The sequence below is a fragment of the Anolis carolinensis genome, chromosome 1, assembly GCF_035594765.1.
Source record: "Anolis carolinensis isolate JA03-04 chromosome 1, rAnoCar3.1.pri, whole genome shotgun sequence".
Lineage (NCBI taxonomy): Eukaryota > Metazoa > Chordata > Lepidosauria > Squamata > Dactyloidae > Anolis > Anolis carolinensis.
The window spans coordinates 51,596,364-51,619,253 of NC_085841.1; the positions used below are offsets into that span (position 1 = coordinate 51,596,364).

Consider the following 22,890-nt stretch of genomic DNA (forward strand, 5'->3'; position numbering starts at 1 on the left):
CAATATAACATTTAAAATGAACAATTTAAGCCTTAGCAAGGGAGGTCGCACCTGGTGCTACGGCAGAATAGTGAGTGGAACCTTGGGAGGAGAAGCAAAGAAAAAGCCCCTCCTCTTTACTTGATCTTTCATTCAGAGCCAGTGGGGCCATATTGAGGTTGTGGGGCTGGTTTGGTGGTGTGTGCACCCCACTCCTTCCTCCTAATTTTCCGTTTCCCTCTAAAACAGTGGTAATTATGTGCACCCCATTTCTGCCTCCTCATGCTCCTTCCCCCTTTCTTTTTCTTTCTCTCCCACTAAAATGGCAGTAATTGTGTGCACACCACTCCTGCCTCTTAATTCTCCTTCCCCCTTTCCCTTTCCCTCCTCTCTCTTACTCTAAAATGGCCACCCACCCAGGAGGGGGAAAAGCTATGTCTGCAGAGAAATAGGCCTAGTTAGCTATTGAAACTGGAGTGACTATGAAGGTTTACAAGAAATGGCCCACAAACCTGCCAGATCCTCTGAAGATGCCAGCCACAAATGCAGGTGAAACGTCAGGAGAAAATGCTACTAGAATGCGGCCATACAGCCCAGAAACACACAACACTGCAGTGATTGCGGCCATGAAAGCCTTCAACAATACATCTTCCACTCTCTTCTGCACACAATTGGTAAGCTATCTGGGTGCCTTGTCATCTATATCGGGGCTTCTTAAACTGTGGGTCCTGACTCCAAATGGGGTCCCCTAAGCGCAATGTTGGGAGAAAAATTGCAATAATAAAAGGTGCCAATCATATACAAAAATCTGTTAGCCACAATGCCATGTTTATAGCAGATTTATTTATTTATTTACACCATTTCTACCCCACCCTTCTCACCCAAGGGGACTCAGGGCGGCTTACAACTGGCAAAATTTAGTGCCAAACAAATCAATAAAAATAGCAACACATCTAAAATCATTAACAATAATCCATAAAATACAATAGTCAAGCTTAAAACATATAATGTGTTGTCGAAGGCTTTCATGGCCGGGATCACAGGGTTGTTGTATGTCTTTCGGGCTGTGTGGCCATGTTCCAGAAGCATTCTCTCCTGACGTTTCGCCCACATCTATGGCAGGCATCCTCAGAGGTTGTGAGGTATGGAGAAAACTAAGCAAAGAGGTTAATATATATCTGTGGAAAGTCTAGGGTGAGAGAGGTCAGTGTGAATGTGTAGTTAATCACTTAAATTAGCATTGAAAAGCTTATCTGCTGTCTTCTTCCTGCCTCTGGGGCATCCTTTGTTTAGAGTCGTTAACTGCCCTTGGTTGATTCATGTCTGGAAACCCTCTGTTTTCAGAGTATTGCTTTTTATTTACTGTTCTGATTTTTGAGTTTTGTAATACTGGTAGCCAGATTTTGTTCATTTTCATGGTTTCTTCCTTTCTGTTGAAGTTGTCCACATGCTTGTGGATTTCAATGGCTTCTCTGTGTAGTCTGACATGATAGTTGTTAGAATGGTCCAGCAAATGATTTTACAAATTAAGCACCAAAAACATCATGTTCTACAACAAATGGACAGAAAAAGCAGTTCAATACACAGTTACACCAAAACTTCACAATGTATTAAAAAATTGACTGCAAGAACATTGACTACTAAAAGGCAAACTGCGTTGGATAATACAGAACGTTGGATAAGCGAATGTTGGATAAGCAAGACTGTACTATATTCCAAAATCATCTGAATGAATGGCTGAGATCGTGACACCTTTACTCTCTGACAGTTGAATTTACACAACCTTTTTCATATAGAAATTTGCAAATTTGTGCCAAATTATCTTTGGGCAATATGCATAAGGTGTATATGTAATATCAATGGATGTCATTTTAGCCTTGGGTCTTGTCTTCAAAGCAATTACAGGTATTTTGAAATCTGAAAAAATTCAAAACCCTTTTTGCTCCCAAGTATTTTAGGCAAGGGATACTCAATCTATAACAACAACAACAACAACAACAACACAGGCAGGAAGGACTATGCCCATGAGGTGCATAAAAGATAACAGTTGGCTGGTATCTTACTTAGAACAAACCAAAACAGCATACAAGATTTTGAGCTCTTCAGAATGTGTCATTGAGGTTAATATTGAGGGAAGGGTTAAGGTTGGAGCAGAGATGCAAAATACATATATAATTCAAAAATTAGGCGGGGTTTTGTTGCATTTTCAAAATTAAGCTTAAGTTTGTGCTGTATGTGCCAGACTTTCACTTTAGATTTGGTGAAATGAACTGAAATTGTTTTAAAGCTCGGTGTCAGTTAATAGTGCTAACAGAAGAAAATATTGTCTGACTTTTCTCTGAGGCAGAGAGTGTGACTCAAGGCTAAGGGAGTGTGACCTAGTCAAGACAACCATTTTGTAAGAATAAGCTAATGTACCAGTGTTGCCTGAATATGCATTTTCTAATGCTAATTATTAGAAATACTCATTGATAGTGTTGTAATTTTATGATTGCTAAGTGATACAAGCTTGAATACATTTTTCAGGTTTTCTTACTGTTTACGTTTAGCCCGCAATGGTGCAGTGGGTAAAACCACTGAGCTGCTGAACTGGCTGACCAAAAGGTCAGCAGTTCAAATCTGGGGAATGGGGTGAGCCCCTGCTGTTAGCTCCCGCTTCTGCCAACCTAGCAGTTTGAAAACATGCAAATGTGAGTAGATCAATAGGTACTGCTCTGGCAGGAATGTAATGTGCTCCATGCAGTCATGCCAGCCACATGACCTTGGAGGAGTCTACGGACAATGCCGGCTCTTTGGCTTAGAAATGGAGAAGAGCACCAACTCTAGTTGTCAGACACAACTAGACTTAATGTCAGGGGAAACCTTTACCTTTACCTACATTTAGTTAATTAGAAATGTATTTTTTTCACATTAATATGATTTCAAAATAAATAAAAATGCTATATGACAAGTGTAATAATGAATTATACTTTTACTTGGAAAGCGAGGTGCCAAAAACCTATCTGCGGCCTAAAGATTCCTTGAGATAATACTTTTAATCAAATTCATGAATCATCGAAACTTAAACTGTAGTGGGATGACTCTATACCCTACCTTTCTCATGCTAAGAATTACAAGGTGACCTACAAAATTTGAAATAAAAAAATTAGATAAAAATTACTATCACAAAACTTTAAATAAGAGTATCACTTCTGTAATAGTATTACACAGAGTAAGGCTACTTAGTATATGCCACTGTATCCACCAATATTTCTGATTCCTAGATAAATCTATATATATAAAATGATAAAGTTGTTTGCGCAGTGACTATAACAACAAAACTAAACATCCCAGAAATACGAAATTTGGCAACACAATGCAAAAGGCTTGCCTCCAGGTTACAACAACACAACCACACCACAAAACCACAATCCAGACCCACAAAACTCACAACAACGCATCATGCGATAACAACACAACTAAACGCCCCAGAAATACAAAACTTGGCAACACAATGCAAAAGCCTTGCCTCCCAGTTGTAACAACACAACCACACCACAAAACCACACAGGACCCACAAAACTCACAACAACGCATCATGACTATAACAACACAACTAAACGCCCCAGAAATACGAAACTTGACAACACAATGCAAAAGCCTTCCCTCCAGGTTGTAACAACACAACCACACCACAAAACCACAATCCGGACCCATAAAACTCACAACAACGCATCGTGACTATAACAACACAGCTAAATGCCCCAGAAATATGAAACTTGGCACACAACTAAACACCCCAGAAATATAAAACTTGACAACACAACGCAAAAGCCTTGCCTCCCGGTTGTAACAACACAAACACACCACAAAACCACAATCCGGACCCACAAAACTCACAACAATGCATCGTGACTATAACAACACAACTAAACGCCCCAGAAATACGAAACTTGGCACACAACTAAATGCCCCAGAAATACAAAACTTGGCAAAACAATGCAAAAGCCTTGCCTCCCATTTGTAACAACACAACCACACCACAAAACCACAATCCGGACCCACAAAACTCACAACAATGCATCATGACTATAACAACACAACTAAACGTCCCAGAAATACGAAACTTGGCACACAACTAAACGCCCCAGAAATACAATACTTGGCAAAACAATGCAAAAGCCTTGCCTCCCATTTGTAACAACACAACCACACCACAAAACCACAATCCGGACCCACAAAACTCACAACAATGCATCATGACTATAACAACACAACTAAATGCCCCAGAAATACAAAACTTGGCAAAACAATGCAAAAGCCTTTCCTCCCAGTTGTAACAACACAACCACACCACAAAACCACACTGGACCCACAAAACTCACAACAACGTATCATGACTATAACAACACAACTAAACGCCCCAGAAATACGAAACTTGGCAACACAACACAAAAGCATTCCCTCCCAATTGTAACAACACAACCACACCACAAAACCACAATCCGGACCCACAAAACTCACAACAGTGCATCGTGACTATAACAACACAACTAAACGCCCCAGAAATACAAAACTTGGCACACAACTAAACGCCCCAGAAATACAAAACTTGGCTACTTAGTATATGCCACTGTATCCACCAATATTTCTGATTCCTAGATAAATCTATATATATAAAATGATAAAGTTGTTTGCGCAGTGACTATAACAACAAAACTAAACATCCCAGAAATACGAAATTTGGCAACACAATGCAAAAGGCTTGCCTCCAGGTTACAACAACACAACCACACCACAAAACCACAATCCAGACCCACAAAACTCACAACAACGCATCATGCGATAACAACACAACTAAACGCCCCAGAAATACAAAACTTGGCAACACAATGCAAAAGCCTTGCCTCCCAGTTGTAACAACACAACCACACCACAAAACCACACAGGACCCACAAAACTCACAACAACGCATCATGACTATAACAACACAACTAAACGCCCCAGAAATACGAAACTTGACAACACAATGCAAAAGCCTTCCCTCCAGGTTGTAACAACACAACCACACCACAAAACCACAATCCGGACCCATAAAACTCACAACAACGCATCGTGACTATAACAACACAGCTAAATGCCCCAGAAATATGAAACTTGGCACACAACTAAACACCCCAGAAATATAAAACTTGACAACACAACGCAAAAGCCTTGCCTCCCGGTTGTAACAACACAAACACACCACAAAACCACAATCCGGACCCACAAAACTCACAACAATGCATCGTGACTATAACAACACAACTAAACGCCCCAGAAATACGAAACTTGGCACACAACTAAATGCCCCAGAAATACAAAACTTGGCAAAACAATGCAAAAGCCTTGCCTCCCATTTGTAACAACACAACCACACCACAAAACCACAATCCGGACCCACAAAACTCACAACAATGCATCATGACTATAACAACACAACTAAACGTCCCAGAAATACGAAACTTGGCACACAACTAAACGCCCCAGAAATACAATACTTGGCAAAACAATGCAAAAGCCTTGCCTCCCATTTGTAACAACACAACCACACCACAAAACCACAATCCGGACCCACAAAACTCACAACAATGCATCATGACTATAACAACACAACTAAATGCCCCAGAAATACAAAACTTGGCAAAACAATGCAAAAGCCTTTCCTCCCAGTTGTAACAACACAACCACACCACAAAACCACACTGGACCCACAAAACTCACAACAACGTATCATGACTATAACAACACAACTAAACGCCCCAGAAATACGAAACTTGGCAACACAACACAAAAGCATTCCCTCCCAATTGTAACAACACAACCACACCACAAAACCACAATCCGGACCCACAAAACTCACAACAGTGCATCGTGACTATAACAACACAACTAAACGCCCCAGAAATACAAAACTTGGCACACAACTAAACGCCCCAGAAATACAAAACTTGGCAACACAACACAAAAGCCTTGCCTCTCAGTTGTAACAACACAACCACACCACAAAACCACAATCCGGACCCACAAAACTCACAACAACGCATTGTAACTATAACAAATACAAAATTTGACAACACAACTCATCCACCTCCCCAATCCCTACATTCACACTTGGCCTCCAAAAAAACAATTACAATAATAACAATGACAACAATAACAACAACAATAAGAATCAACACCATCACAGGCAAGAAACAGCCAGGCACTGAGACTGAGAGGCCAGTCAGTGCTACACTGGGCCTCCAAAAAACAATGCAGTAGCATCTAACTTATCCAACCTTCATGACCACTACAACAACAATAATAATAAACACCTACACAGGCAAAACAAAAAAAAGACTATTGTACCACAATAAAAATATAAACCGCACTCAACAGAATCAGACATTACAACTAACAACAAACAAAAGACAACAGGGATCTCAAGCAATTATCAATCAACACAAAAATTGAAGAAGGTAACAGACTTCAAATACTACTACTAATGTGAGTATAAAGAAGGTGGAGCTCACAGCATAAATACAACCTAATGTAGACTGACCAACACCACCAGACTAAGCCACAGCAACGCGTGGCCGGGCACAGCTAGTTATGAATTAAAATGTTAACTCACTAACACTTGGGAAACAGTCAAACTACAGTAGAGTCTCACTTATCCAACCTTCGCTTATCCAACGTTTTGGATTATCCAACGCAGTTTGTCTTTTAGTAGGGTTTTTGTAGTCAATGTTTTCAATACATTGCAATATTTGGTGCTAAATTCACAAATACAGTAATTATTACATAATGCTACCATGTATTGAACTGCTTTTTCTGTCAGTTTGTTGCAAAACATGATGTTTTGGTGCTTAATTTGTAAAATCATAATGTAATTCGACATTTAATAGGCTTTTCCTTAATCCCTCCTTATTATCCAACATTTTCACTTATCCAACATTCTGCTGGCCCGCTTATGTTGGATAAGTGAGACTCTACTGTATAACAACAACAACAACAGATCTGTCTAACTGCATAGGCTATTTGACATCCTTATAATTATGTAATCTCAGGACTACCTTACACAGAATGTTTAATATGAAGCAACTGTCTTCTTCTGTTTTACTTTCTACTGAGTGCGAATATGGTACCTGACAAGCTGTTATCAGGAAAGTGCTTGCAGATCTTCTTATTGTTTATCACTAATCTGGTTGGACTAGATGGTAGCGTTTAGTTGAGTTACATTTTGCATGACAAGGCCCAGAATATCCAGACAATGAAGCCAGAATTGTAGTCACTGGGGGAGTTGTGGTCCAAAAAATAACTTACACAAGCTCTGATCAAATCAGCAACTGTAGCAGGAAACCCTGCATTACTTGGAAGTATCGTTCCTTCTACTTCCATGTTCTTGCCACTCAGGGCTGCACTCCTTTATCTTCCCACCAAGGAATAAATCCAGTTTAAATAAGAGCATTTATCTCTGAGTAGATGTGTAGGGTTGTATTGCTAAGATCTGGTCATCGTTTACAATTTTGACAATGAGGTTGCAACAGTTAAAGTATTTGCCGGAATATGGATTGCATCTCATACAGCAATGCAATCTTGTAACTCCTAAGGCAATATTAATTTTAATTGAGGAATTTTATACAACAAAGTTAAATAAAATCCCCAGGGAGGTGTGCTGAATTTTAGAACACAATACAAAACAATTGTAAAGACGATTTATATGAAATGCTTGCCAAAGTATGCCAATTACAGGACCATGTTATGTTTTAGGAAGTCTAATCATATTGCATATCTTAACTGTATTTTAAATTCTTTTGATTCAGTTCTGGAACAAATAAATAGGACTTCTATAGACTTACAAAGGTTACAAAGATCATGTTACAGAACTGCCTAGCAATGTCAAACTGCGGAAAGTGTCAGCGTAACAGTCATTCCTTATAGGGACAGAGCTCTCTTTAATTCATCCACGTGGTTTCAGTCAGCCTATTCACTTCGCCCTCTGGAGTTCCTGGTGTTCCAGTTGTGTTTCCGGCAGAATATCTCCTCCGAAAAAGAAACGTTATTCAGTCAGAAAAAAAAATTAAGCAGTGCTTTGCTATAGAAGCGAATAAAGCCAGATAGTCTTAAAAGCCAGTCTGAACTGGAATCCAGGGTGTGGTCTTGTGTAATTCCGGACTTTGTTCTTCTCTGAAATATCCTTTGCTGAGCAAGACACAGAGCCTGCGAGAGCACCAAACTGGATCTGCTCTTTAGAAGGGATCTGAATAAGGCACCAGCAAGAAGAAAGGATGGCAAAGGAAACAAGTGGCTTTGTGGAATTTGTAGAGAAGTTCTTCGAGGGCCATAAAGATAACAAGGATGAGCTACTATTTTCTTTTAGAGGAGTACTGTATCCTACTAGCGTTTGTAACGCTGAGGCTTTTGAAGCTCTGGTAACCATGGAAGCCAGAAAGGATGACATCTTGATAACAGCTTATCCCAAATGTGGTGAGTATTATTTTGTAAGGCTGTGTGAAATGACAGAAATCTGTTCTGTTTTCATTTCGAATTTCAGGTGTTTTCGGGAAGATTCTGGGAGATTGGGAGTGGAAGTGTTCAGATTTGTAACTCGAAACCCTGAGTTTCTTTTTCATTTTGGTAAGATTCAGTTCATTGGCCCCAATGATGCATCACATCATCTGCCTCAGCCAATTACAGGCTGGTTTCCTCTTAATTGTCGTGGACTTCAAGTCCCAGAATTCCCTGTTCTTTCCCTGCAAGTTGTCTCCTCCTCTCAGTAGGAGAGAGAGAAAATGAAGAAATTTCCTAAAAATCAGTGGGTGACTAGATCTCTCTGAAACTTTGCAGGAATTATGCCTTTGACTATATTCTGTTGCTATGGGTAAATTTCTTTTGGGTTTTTAAAGAAATGTTATTTGTAAATACTTTTAAAAATTCCAAAAACATCAGTGGATGAGCAAAATGTTCTGAAACTTGGCAAGCTTACAGTACTATAATTGATCCAAGTTTCATCCTGGTAACCATAAAAATGACAGAGAAACGAGCCTCTAAACTTTTCCCTAAAGAGACCCCCAAAAGCCATCTAGTCCAACCCAACTCAAAAGGCTGTAATTGAAAAAGAATATCTTAAAATTAAAAATCCTACATGCTTACAGTTGTAAATGTGTCCTACAAGTGTCTTAAATTTCATCCTGATAGCCGGAAGAAAAATTAATGTTTCAATCCTCAGGCTGAGAAAGTGTTACTCGCCAAGGTGCTTAAATAGGAAAAATGCCTAAAAATTAGTGGATGACCCGACCTTTCTGAAACTTTGCAGGAAGGATGACCTACTAATGTTGTTGCTGTGGGGGGAAAATATAAAAAATACCTCTTTTGATTTTTTTAAAAATTGTTATTTGTAAAAACTTTTAAAATTTCCCAAAAAAATATCACTGGATGTGCAAACTGTCATGAAACCTAGCAGGTTATAGCTGTAAATGTGTCCTACAAGTGTCCTAAGTTTCATCCTGATATCCATAAAAATGACAGAGAAACGAGCCTCTAAAATTTCCCCTAAAGGGACCCCAATTTAAACACCTTGGGTGAGTCACACTCTCTCAGCCTCAGAGGACTGGGGGAAAAAGGCTGTCAGGATGAAACTTTCCATAGTTGTAGGGCACATTTATGACTGTAAGCTTGTAGGGTTTTTAATTTTAAGATTTTTTCCCCAATTACAGTCTTTTGAGTTGGGTTGTCCTTGATGGCTTTTGGAGATCCTTTTAGGGGAAACTTTAGAGGCCATATTGGGAGACTGTATTCTTGTCTGTTTTATGTTTTTGGAAGCCATATGAAACTCATTTGCTTTTATGTTGCAGGTACAAATTGGTTACTATATATTGTAAACGATATGGTGGCTGAAGTTTACAAGGATTTTTCAGTCCCAAATAGCTTTCAACTGCTTGAATTTGGATGTCCAGACCGAATTAAGGTCAGCATGAACTCAAACTCTGTTTAAGAAAATCAGTGCATATGTATCTTCTGTTGACAATATGTCACATTTTATAACAATTGTGTGCTTAATAACATTACAATTGCATATGTTATATTATCAGATGCCTATTTGTACATTAGTCCCTCCACATTTGCAGTTTTAACTTTGTTGATGTGATTATTCACAGATTTTATTTAAAATTTTCTCTCTAGGAATCTTTAAGGCCCTGTCTATACTGTCATATAATGCATAACTGTATTATGAAACTGCATTATACGAGTCTACACTGCCATATAATGCAGTTCAATGCATTATAAGTCCTCCAGTGTGATTCTGTGGTCAACTTTCTCCAATCATATCCCTCTACTACACTGCCCTTATACCCCAGGATCTGATCCTAGGTTGTCTACATCGAACTGGATTATATGAGTCTCCACTGCCATATAATCTGGGAAGAGATCATAATGAAGGAGAGATATCTAGAGACAAGACTTCTCCAAGTTCCGTGAATGCAATACTGTGATCAGCTTCTTGGTTGACCATATTGTCATGCTGGAAGACCTAGAAAAATGTTAAGAGAGCTGTTCTCATAGATTTTTAAAAAGCAATGTCTTTATTCATGATTTTTCGCTTAATTGGGAACCCTTTGACTCTAACCCCAGCAAAAAAGGAAGGCTGACTGTACTGTGATTCAAATATTGTTTAATGTCTATATAGTGTCAGACTCTTTTGGATATAATGACAGTTCTAGAGCATTATCCAATAAATGCACAGCATATTACAGCTTCTTGCTTACTACCTGGCTTTAAAACCTCCTAGTTTAAGAAAGGCTCTCCTGGGTCTAATATAGTAGTGGGAAGGGAAAGGTGTGCAAAGCAAAGAAAGACTCTCCTCTCTCAATTTTAGGAAGTCTACCAAATTGTGGCTCACCTTGGCCTATTATCATGTTTATACATATTACTGTCCCTTTCCACAGCTTGGAAAGTTGTTTTAAAAGACAAATCATTAATATTGATAACCAGAAATGTAAAATTAATTTTTCATTAATATTGGGAAGGTAGTAGTTAATTAATTGTTAGTGTTAATTAATATAAATTATTTGTTCTTTAAAGAAACCAAGGGGTCTCCAAAGCATGGCAAGTTTGGTTGCTAGGGTTTCCCCCTAGTGGCTAATTTTAGTGGGTTCCTTCAGTTTGGCATTTTCCAAATGCACTGGATTACAAGTCTGAGAGTCTGATTTATACCAGGGGATGATGGGAATTGTACTGCTGTGAATCTGGAAATGTTAGATTGGACCTTTTCTAAAGCATGGGATCTAACAATCCAAGCATTTGAGTTTTGTCACGAATCTGCATCTCTCTTCTGTCCACTGCAGCCTGTCCATCTGTGCGAAAATGTATCTTGTTGATTCATTCTTCAAATATAGGTTGAGTATTTATTTATTTATTTATTTATTTATTTACAGTATTTATATTCCGCCCTTCTCACCCCGAAGGGGACTCAGGGCGGATCACATTATAACACACATAGGGCAAACATTCAATGCCCATAAACACATCAAACAGAGACTGAGAGACACACGCAGAGGCAAGTTAACGTTCTTCTGAGGGGATGTTCGATTCTGGCCACAGGGGGGAGCAGCTGCTTCATCATCCACACTGACGGCACTTCCTCATTCCAGGTCGTAAATTAGTTAATCTTGCCTCCCCACTTCATAAGTGGTACCTTATCTCCTACTTGATAGATGCAACTATCTTTCGGGTTGCTAGGTCAGCAACGAGCAGGGGCTATTTTTTATTTTTAATTGACGGGTGCTCACCCCGCCACGGGCTGGCCTCGAACTCATGACCTCATGGTCAGAGTGATTTAAGGCAGCTGCTCAACAGCTGCGCCACAGCCCTTATCTGGAATGATTGAAGGAGACCAGGATTGTTTTGGATTTTTTCAAACCCTGGAATAGCTGTATTTGCATATACTGTATGTCTATATCTTGGACATGGGACCCAAATGTCAACATTTTTGTTTCATAAGTGCCTTATGTACATAGCCTGAAAGTAATTTAAAATTATATTTTGAATAACTTTGTGCATAAAACAAAGTTTGTGTACACTGAACCATCCATCAGAAAGCAAAGGTGTTGGCTGTTGAGGTATTTTGGATTTGGGATATGGGTAAAATATGTTCAGTGTGCATTGTGAGCTGTTTGTCTGGACTGGAAAAGTGGATTAGGAATGATATGTTCATTCTGGTTGGAGGACATACAGTGGACTCTCAGTATCTGCTGGATGCTCAAGTCATAAATAGTATAGAGGAGTAGTGTCTCGTATATAAAATGGCAAAATCAAGCCTTGCTTTTGGGCTTCTCTTTGTATCTCAAGCGTAGCTAGTGGTCTTATCCAGCAAATTCCTAATTTCTTTTTTCATAGATGTCACACACGGTTACAAATGTTGTGTATTGTTTTCTAGGCCCTGCTTCACTATTTCCCTACATAACGAAGTGTGTTAGGATACCTGGCTCCATAAAATAATCCTGTATTTCCACCCTTGCCAGAAATGGAAGTTCACTTGTGCCTTTCCACATGTGTAAACAAAACCATTTGCTTACTTATGATTGTATTTAATTTTTACTCTAGGATGTAAAGATGGCCTTCTCCGCGAGTATTTACAACACATCTCCATTGCGACAACATTCCCAAATCATTTTTTGAAAATAAGGCGAAGGTAAGTGACTATTTTCATTCCTGCTATCATTATCTTACAGGAGTGCTGGGTAAATTTTCAGGAAGTAGTTACTAAATAATTGATTTCTATAGACGCCACAATATGAGTATGGGATTACCCGCATAACTGGAGTCAGAAGTGTTGTTGTTTCTCTCAGAAGGACACCTTCTACAGCCTTGCTGCATGAACCAAATCACATAATCATCATCATCATCATCATCATCATCATCTTCTTCTTCTTCTTCTTCTTCTTCTTCTTCTTCTTCTTCTTCTTCTTCTTCTTCTTCTTTATTTTTATATCGCACCCCATCTCCCCGAAGTGACTCGGGGCAGCTCACAACAGGGAGAAGCCCGAACAACGACACAACATATTTGACAAAACTTAAAACATTTCAACAATACACAAAATAATATAATGGACAATACATTAAAATCCAAGCAGATAAAATCACAGTAATTAAAAGCGAACCAGCGGGGACAGGTTTCATAAAGTGCTATATCATGGAAATGGAAATAACAGTGATAAAGTGCCGTACGGTTTTATAAACATAAAGAAGTATTCTGATGACAACTCTACTGGGCCTATTCATTCAAACGCGCTCCAGAACAACCATGTTTTCAATTCCCGGCAGAAAATGGGCAGGGAAGGAACTAACCTGATCTCCCTGGGGAGAGAGTTCCAGAGCCGGGGGGCCACTGCCGAGAATGTTCCTTTCCTATCTTTCTCTTCTTTGCATTAGTATCCAACATTAGTATCCAAATTGTTTCTTGAACCCAAGCAGGAAAACACGGATCAATATGAGGCAAAACATGTTCTCAAATCTCTACAAGATGAAATATTGAATAATAGAATTATAGAATTGGAAGAGACCACAAGGGGCATCCAGTCCAACCTCCTGCCATGCAGGAAAAGCACAGTCAAAGCACCCCTGACAGATAGTCATCCATCCTCTGTTTAAAAGCCTCCAGAGAAGGAGATTCCACTGGACTCCAATGCAGCTTATTTCCACTGATGAACAGCTCTTATCATCAGAAAGTTCTTCCTAATGTTTAGGTGGCATTGCTTTTTCCTGCAATTTGTGTCCATTGTTCTGTGCCATAGTCTCTGGAGTAGCTGAAAACAAGCTTGCCTTCTCCTCAATGTGACATCCTCTCAAATATTTAAACATGGCTATCATGTCCCCTTATTTCCCATATCAAAAATGCACTCCATCTTAGATTTCTTTTCCTCAAACCCTACTTTAGCATCTGTTATTGATCTATCATGTAGTTGATGAAACTGAAACCAGTCGTTGATGTCTAGTGCTTCTCTTCTTCAGTGACATTTTTCTTTAAATAAATATTTCCTGTAAGATCTTATTTCATCTTTGGATATTGGCCTTAGGATTGCTTCTAATGGGTGTAACCATAAAGGGATTTTCTGTTCTATCCCTCCTTTATATCTCTTCCAGATTACAAGTAGATTCGGCCTTAATATATGATTATTGAAATATTTGTTTAGCTTAACCTTTTTGTACAAGAGATAAGTGTGCCATCCGAATCTTAGATTGTGGCCCTCTAAGTTGAGAAGAGGGCAATTCTTTAATTTTGTCTATTTTTTTAAGCAGCTAAAGCCTGCTGTTTCATAATAATATCTAAGATCCATTAAGGCCAGTCCTCCCTCTGTTTTTTGCATCTTATCAAATATCTGTATACAATTATGGCTTTTTTTACCTGCCCATATGAATTTAACTAGGTCCTTTCTCTGTTGTTGGTAAATTTTGTAATAAAATAGTATTTTTGTTAATATTATCATTTTAATCACTGCTATCCTCCCCACCCAAGTTAGTTGGATTTTTGCCACCTATTTAATTCCTTTTTAACCTTTTCCCATGCCCTCTCATAATTATTCTGATATAAGTTAATATTTTTGTTAGTTAGCTATATGCCTAAATACTTTACTTTCGACATCACCTTACATGCTGATAATTTTTCTAGTTCATCATTATGTTTTGTTGATATGTTTTTAGTTTGAAACATAGCTTTCTCTTTGTTGATTTTAAATCCAGAATTGATTCCATGCTTATTGATTATCCCCATTCACGTCCATATTTTCCGTGTTGGGTCTCCTAAAATACAGACCATGTTGTCTGCATAGGCCTTGACTTTGAATTCATGCCTTATTATAGTCACTCATTAAATACTATTATCTTCTCTTATTCTAATGTTTAATATTTTTAACCCCAGGCTAAACAACAAGGGTGACAGGAGGCACCATGGACTGGTCCCCTTTTGGACCTCATTGATGTCCAACAGCTGGCTTTTAAGGAATAAATAGCCCCCACTGCCCTCCTGAATTGTGGGCCAGCCCCAAAATCTTCCCAATACTTCTTGTAGAAATTCCCAACTTATGTTATCAAGGAAAATTCACTCCAGAAAGAGTTGTCATGGGAAAAAGGTGTCCCCACTGAAGCTTTTTCACCAATCCTTGTTTTCACAACAAGCCACATTTTTCAAAATCCAATTCTTATAGGGACAGAAAGTGAGGTGAACGGGCACACAAAGCAAAACAAACACCACAGGGATATTAACCCTTCCCTGTGCTATCCAAAACTTTTATATATGTATGTTCCGACATACAAATTCAACTTAAGAGCAAACCTAGAGAACCTATCTTGTTCGTAACTTGGGGACGACTTTTATGCATTAGCATATAGGGCAGGTGGGATGTGAATTAATGACAACTTTACAAATTTTGATCCAGGCTAAACATTTCCAGATTTTTACCTACGCCTCTAAACTAATATTAACTCCATACAGAAACTGCTCATGTTATTAGATGCCAATGGTTGCTGAAATCAAGTCTAAAATGCCTTTTATTTTTGTTTAAATAGATACTTGTGATATTTCGAAATCCTAAAGATACGGCTGTATCCTATTATCATTTTCAAAACAAACATCCTTCACTCCCCAGTATCAGCTCCTGGGATGAATTCTTTCAAAAATTCATGAACGGTGAAGGTACGTCAGAAGTGTTTCTTCTTGCTCTTTTTAAAGGTCTTGTAAGGAATCTAAATGCTTGTGAAGGCTGGCATTTTGTGGACATGAGGCAGCTGGGATAATTGGAGCCTTAAATTGCTCATGAACCTCATGAAAAAGAAAGGCTTTAGTTAATCCAAAGTAGGGGTGTCAAACTCATTTTCATCTAGTGCAACATCAGCCTTATGATTGCCTTCAAAGGGCCATTGAATGGGAGGATACAGAGGGCCAAATTTTTTTACATAGTGGTCAGTGCTCTTTAGTGTTTACCCAGTTTGGGTCCCCAGATGTTATTGAATGAGAACCCATATCTGCTAATTATCCAGCATGCAGACTGGGGATAATGGGAATTGCAACCAACAGTACAACACTGAGGACAGGGAAATGTTAAGGGACACTTTACATTATGCATCATACCCACAAGCCATGTATCTAAATTCAGAGCCCCACTCTTCTAACAAATGCCTTCCAGATGTTACTGTATCCCAACTCCCATCAGCTCTAGTCATGATGTCTAATTATGAAGAATACAGGACTTGTAGTCCAGCATCTGGAAGGTCATGTAAAATGCCATGTTGGGCTGTATTTGGCCTGTGGGCCTTGACTTTGACACATATAAGGGACTGTCATCATCTAGGTATTGCTGTAAGACTTTGGAGACCAGCAATCCCCTTTGAGTATAATATTGTCAAGAAACATCCTAATATAACTTGAAACAATTTGAAGGCACACACCATCACCATCATCATAACCATCTTGAATTCAAAACAGTATCCAACAGTGAACCTGCAAAGAAATTTTTGCCACATGTCCTATCTCTGACATCCTTCCTATTTTTGAGTAATTAATCACATGACAGCAGCAGAGAGAACCACTGCCGTAATTAACTTCTATCACATTTTAGGTGCAGTGGGAAACATATAGTCCTCCAAATGTCGTTGACTGAAATCTGTGGCCAGAAATTCTGCAGTAAAGTGGACCAAGTACAATCTGGGTAGATAAATGAAAGTGAGATGAGGTGCAATACTAGCAATACTAGCAAAAGGGTTTCAAACAGTCTCCACATCATTAATCATGAAATAATTATGCAAGAGAGGCAAATAGTGCTTGGTGAAGTCAATTGCCAATCCCTGCTCCAGGGAAGGGGGGCAGAGGCATGTTGGGGGTAGTTATGTCTCTATGCCCTCTGGCTATGGACAGTTACAGCAGGATCATGTGGTTATAATTGTGTGATGTGAAATGGCCCCTGGTCATCCTCATACCATTGACTACTTGGGGTATAATCGTATATACACTTGGTAGTAAACTTGTTGAAAGTCATTAAAACTTAAATGTAAGTACCTTTTACATATACATGCAATGGGATTACAGTCTGGCTCCAACTCCATGGGCAAACTACCATGAATGAGTAGTTCTGAACTTCAGTAATCTTATGTGAATCTTTGCATACCATACGTTTGCCAAGAGTGTTGCCATTGTGGCATTTCTTTTTCATGTCCAGTTTTGAAGTATACTTTTGACATGTCATTTCAGTTGCTTGGCAGTCCTATTTTGAACATGCTCTTGCTTAGGACAAACACATGGATGATGAAAATGTCTTGATCCTCACATATGAAGAGCTGAAAGAAGTGAGCATATGGACTTGTTTTTCTGAATACTGTTGTAGAAGGAACCCTCTGTTATCAAAGTATTGCGTCCACTCTGTAGAATTAATATAATTTGAAACCGGTTTAACAACAGTGGCTCAATGCTATGGAATCCTGAGATTTGTAGTTAGCTGAGATACCAGCACTAGTTGGCAGAGAAGGCTAACAACACTGTCAAACTACAAATCCCAGGTTTCTATAGCATTGACCCATGGCAGTTCAAGTGCTTTCAAACTACAGTTATTCTTCACTTTTACTTAGTCTTACAATTTTTAAAATTTATTTTTGGGTCCCATATAATATATTGCAGCAGGAGACAGTGAATTCTACTGAAGACTAATCATGAGGTTTCCATTGGCCTTGATGTCTCCACTGATAGAGAATGGAAAGGAGTTGCTCAAAGCAGAAATAGCTGAATCCTGTCACTAACTACCTAGTAAAAATGAAAATGCATGTCCTGCACAAATATTCATCACACTCAAATGAAGTGCAGTCTGAATGGCCATGTGTTGTTACATAATTCCATGTTTGCCAATTTTGACATATCAGATTCAAAATTGGGGCTAGAGCATGAACGTATTTATTCCATCCTATTTATGATATCATAACTAACTTGATTGTATTATTATTTTACAGAATCTGTATGAGGGCATTAAACAAATAGCTGAGTTTTATGCATTTCCTCTTTCTGAAGAGAAGATTAAGTTTCTGGCAAGCAATGCAACCTTCCAAGGAATGAGTGACAGATCCTCCGAAACCCATGGTTCCGTCGCTTCTGTTATTTTCAGAAAAGGTGCCATGTATACCTTTTTCATTACTCTCAATCTCAGAACAATATTTTATTTTCATCACTAACTACGGTAGAGAGTAAAATATCATGTACAATATGATTTTTTGGTACTCTAGAAGACAAAATATACCTTTTTGGGTTTTTAAAAAAATTAAAAATGTACAACATCTTTGTAATTCAATAACAAGCAAAAGTGTCTTTTAAAAAAAGGAAAAAGCCTTCAAATACACAGACATTGCTCCAACGCTTACTTCCTGGCAGGATTTCTAATCTACATAAACTAGTCGTTACATGTTTTATCAGATGGAAATTACTTATTACTCTCCTTGCTTAAGGCAACAGTCCTAGAGGTAAGTTGCACTGAGATATATGTCTGGAAAAACCACGTATATCGAATTTAACACAATGTAAGAACATTAAAATGTATAATTTTGTTGATACTTTGTAGAGGTAGATCTGTATTGTTTCTAAGGGTCACTTTGAACCTGGTTACTGGGAGAAATACAGCATTTGTATGAATACAAAAATAAAACAGAAAAGTACAATAAAAACAATAAAGTAAACAAAAAAGACAAACCTATATTGAAAAGTTATCTTACAGACCTTTGCGTCTTCATTTAGGAAGGAAGAAATACTAACATTCATTTCCATTTGTTCTTCTACAGGTGAAGTGGGCGACTGGAAGACTTTGTTCACGGAAGCTCAAAGCAAAGAAATGGATGCAAAATTTGAAGAGTGTTTAGCAGCAACAAAACTGGGCAGAAAGCTGAGATATGATAAATACTGCAAATTCTAAAGTTATTCCGCAAATTCTGAAGTTACTGCAAATTCTGACGGATTTTAATGATTCATTTTTTTACATGAGAAAAAATTTAAAGTAATATATAGAAAACCAATAAACTTTCTCAATTTGTTGATTACTAATTCCTGAAAATTCTGAAATTATGGCTTGAAATATTGTAATGATGCTTTTTTCTACAAGAGGAAAAAATCAAGTAATATATAGAAAACCAATAAATTTTCTCAATTCGTTGCTTCCTTATTTTTGAGTCAGGGGGTCAAATTTTAAACCCATTTTAGATCACTAGTCCTCTGTTTTTTGGATCTGTACCCTAACTGGCTGGTGTTCCGATATTGTTGCCACTTCCAGGCAGGGATTCCCTGGCGGAGGGGAGAAGATGGAGGGGGGTTGGCCGGAGGAGGACCAATCAGCTGTTGAGGGGCGGTTCTCCTGGGAGGAGGTGACACCCAGAAAGTCCATGTCCATATTGGGAGATGTCAATGAGTCACTGATTGGTTTAATCATTCTGATATTGGATGATGATGAAGTTTCCTGGGAAAGATGACAGTGAGGAGCCTTGAGACAAAGGTGATGGTCTTTATTCAAGTTTTGATTGTCAAATAAAGGGATCCAAGATATGTTTACACTTTGAGTTCCCATTTCTGCTGTCAGTTTGATTGAAGCAAGTATTGCTTGACCTTGCAGAGGAAACCACTTGTTCCATACACAGACACAATGGATCTTGATTACCACCTTTGTCCAGGATCTGGTCTATTCTGGATGTTCTAGGAAATTCCTCAGACAGGGTCCTTAGAATTATGTAATCTCAGGACTACCTTACACAGAATGTTTATTATGAAGCAACTGTCTTCTTCTGTTTTACTTTCTCCTGAGTGTGGATATGGCACCTGACAAGATGTTAACAGGAATGGGGGTGTTGTGCATTTTCTGAGCTTTTCTTTGTTATCAGGAAAGTGCTTGCAGATCATCTTATTGCTTATTGCTAATCTGGTTGGACTAGATGGTAGAGTTTAGTTAAGTTATATTTAGCATGACAAGACCCAGAATAGCCAGACAATGAATAATAATATAATATAATAACTTTATTTTTGTATCCCGCCTCCATCTCCCCGAAGGGACTCGGGGTGGCTCACATGGGGACAAACCCAACAACACAAGTTAAAACATAGATCAATTAAAAGCATTATAACTACATAAAGCAATAAAACACATCAACAGGATTAAAACCAGGACAATAACAACTAAACATTTAGAGGGTAAAAATTTTTAGAACTCTGAATAGGGTTCCTAGGAGGTATAAGGGGTGGAGGAGCAATCTCAGTAAAAACTAAAACCATGAAGGGTAAAGAACAGTGATAAAGTGCAATAACCAACAATGAGATGAAAGCGGGCTGAGTATCTGGTGGGACTGCTTACTCAAAAGCACATTGGAACATCCACGTCTTTAGGCTTTCCAAAGGTGGACAGGGCAGGTGCTAGTCTGATCTGTAGAGAGTTCCAGAGCCGAGGGGCCACCACCGAGAAGGCCCTCTCCCTCGTCCCCACCAGTCGAGCTTGAGATGAAGGCAGAAGCAAGAGAAGGGCCTTCCCGACAGATCTTAAGGCCCACATAGGTTGGTAGGGGAGGAGGCGATTGCGAAGATAAGTAGGTCCTGAACCATCCCTGGGGAATTCCGGATGTTCTTGCCATCCAGGGCTGCACTCCTTTATCCTCTCACCAAAGAATAAATCCTGTTGAAATCAGAGCATTTATCTCTGAATAGGCATGTAGGGTTGTATTGCAAAGGTCTCGTCATTGTTTACACTTTTGACAACGAGGTTACAACAGTTAAAGAATTTACTGATATATGGATTGCATCTCATACAGCAATACAGTCTTATAACTCCTAAGGCAAGATTAATCTTATTTTATACAACAAAGCTAAATAAAATCCCCAGGGAGGTGTGCTGAATTTTAGAACACAATATAAATGGATTTTAAAAACAATTTAGATGAAATGCCAATTACAGAACCATTTTATGCTTTAGGAAGGCTAATCTTCTTGCATATCTAAACTGTATTTTAAATTCTTTTGATTAAATTCTGGTGATATCAAGCAATTTAAAGCAGTTCACAGATAGTGAGATCCGGACCGTGGATAGTGAAACCCAGTACACGGATACTGAGACTCGACTAGTGGATAATGAGATCCGGCGCCAAGCTTGTAGGGTCCATGCCTGGCAAGATAAAAAGCTAGAGCCCAAAGTTCCCAATTGAAGAAATCTCACCAGTTGAAGCAAAAGCTACTGAGGTACTTTATTTGGTTTGACCAGAAAGGATGATAGCCAGAGATAAACAGTCAGTATATTGTCCAGAATGATGGGATTAAGTGATCTGTCCCTGGGAAAGGGGAAATGGTGTTCAGGGAGAACAGTGTCAGAGCCTCCCAAGTTCAAGGTGGGTGCCATAGGATAATGAGTCCCTTTTTGGCCAGGTAGCCACACAAAAGAAGGTTAGCCCAATTCAGGGCCCATTGTCCATTTGTAGCTTGTTCATGCTGGCCGAAGATGATGAGTGCTTGAGTCCTTTGTTAAATTGAAGACCAGGAATGCATAAGAGGAAGCCCAGGGTCTTCGTGGTGGCTCCATGGCTTCAAAAGTATTTATATAATCATAAAAACATAAGAAATGCACACTCTCTCACACACACACACACAAATGGGTACTGTTTGACACGTGAATACGGGGACCATTTGTGGCAGATACCAGGGCCTTCATGAATACTGGGAATGGGGAAAGAGGAGTGGGCAGGATTTCATTTGGGGCTAGGATGGCTGCACGGTAGCCTAAGCAGGCAGTTTGGAGCAAAGAAAGAGACAGGAAAAAGAGACAAAGAAAGCTACATTGACACAATCATGGGGGCAAAAGGGCACCAGAGTGTCTGTTTATTAAAGGGGTTATTTGTATTTCATAAAAGGGGTCTGGAGACAATGTATTCTTTGGCGCTGGTAGCTGCTGTAGATATTCCCTGGTTCCTCAGTTCTTCTGTCTTCGAGGCTTGGGGTTCCCTATTAACAATTTGAATTTCCCACAAAGGGACCATCAGGGTAAAATTCATAATTTTCAATTGGGGGGGGGGGGGTCTTTTTGAGACATCAGTGGAATAAATAAGACTTCACAGACTTAGGTTACAAAGATCATGCTACAGAACTGCCTAACAGTGCCAAAGGGAGGAAAGTGTCTGTCATTTCTTAAAGGGGCAGATCTCTCTTTAATTCATCCACTTGGTTTCAGTTAGCCTATTCACTTCACCCTCTGGAGCCCCTTGTGTTCCAGTCCTGTTTCAGGAATAATATCTCCTCCCCCAAAAATAACGTTATTCAGCCAGCAAAAAATTAAGCAATACTTTGCTATAGAAGGGAATAAAGCCAGATAGTCTTAAAAGCGCGTCTGAACTGGAATCCAGGGTGTGAGCTTGTGCAATTCCGGACTTTGTTCTTCTCTGAAATATTATTTGCTGAGCAACAAAGAGCGTGCACCGAACTGAATCTGTTCTTTAGAAGGGATCTGGATAAGGCACCAGCAAGAAGAAAGGATGGCAAAGGAAACAAGTGGCTTTGTGAAATTCGTAGAGAATTTCTTAGATGGTGAAAAAGATAACAAGGATGAGCTGCTATTTTCTTTCAGAGGTGTACTGTATCCTAGTCGCCTTTGTAATGCTGAGCTTTTTGAAGCTCTTGAGACCATGGAAACCAGAAAGGATGATGTCTTGATAGCGGCTTATCCTAAATGTGGTGAGTATTATTTTGAGAAGAAATTAAAAGGAGAAAAGATTTGATATCAATTCTTACCTGACCTGGCCATCTCTTTCCTGGTCAGTTGGAAGTACAGTCAGTCTTTTACATTTTCTGGGCCTAGGGGTGCAAAGGTGGAAAAACAGAAGTAAAAAACAGATTATTTTTTTAACTGAGAGAACATCTCT

At 39.0% G+C, this 22,890-nt stretch overlaps 2 protein-coding genes across 2 annotated transcripts in view; both read left to right on the plus strand.

Annotated features, from left to right (window-relative positions):
• The first annotated feature begins 7,931 nt into the window (after positions 1-7,931).
• sult6b1 (sulfotransferase family 6B member 1) lies at positions 7,932-19,157 on the plus strand. Its single transcript, XM_062968772.1, is given in 7 exon segments — positions 7,932-8,469; positions 9,837-9,970; positions 12,479-12,673; positions 15,547-15,673; positions 17,225-17,319; positions 17,974-18,130; positions 18,793-19,157. Coding segments are annotated over 7 exon segments (1,038 nt in total). The 5' UTR covers positions 7,932-8,270; the 3' UTR covers positions 18,924-19,157.
• Positions 19,158-22,299: 3,142 nt separating this feature from the next.
• eif2ak2 (eukaryotic translation initiation factor 2 alpha kinase 2) overlaps positions 22,300-22,890 on the plus strand; it is a 55,842-nt gene continuing 55,251 nt past the window's right edge. The window contains exon 1 of the mRNA XM_062974327.1: positions 22,300-22,702. Coding sequence (XP_062830397.1) covers positions 22,504-22,702 — 199 coding nt within the window. The 5' untranslated portion in view covers positions 22,300-22,503. The remainder of the gene's footprint in view (positions 22,703-22,890) is intronic.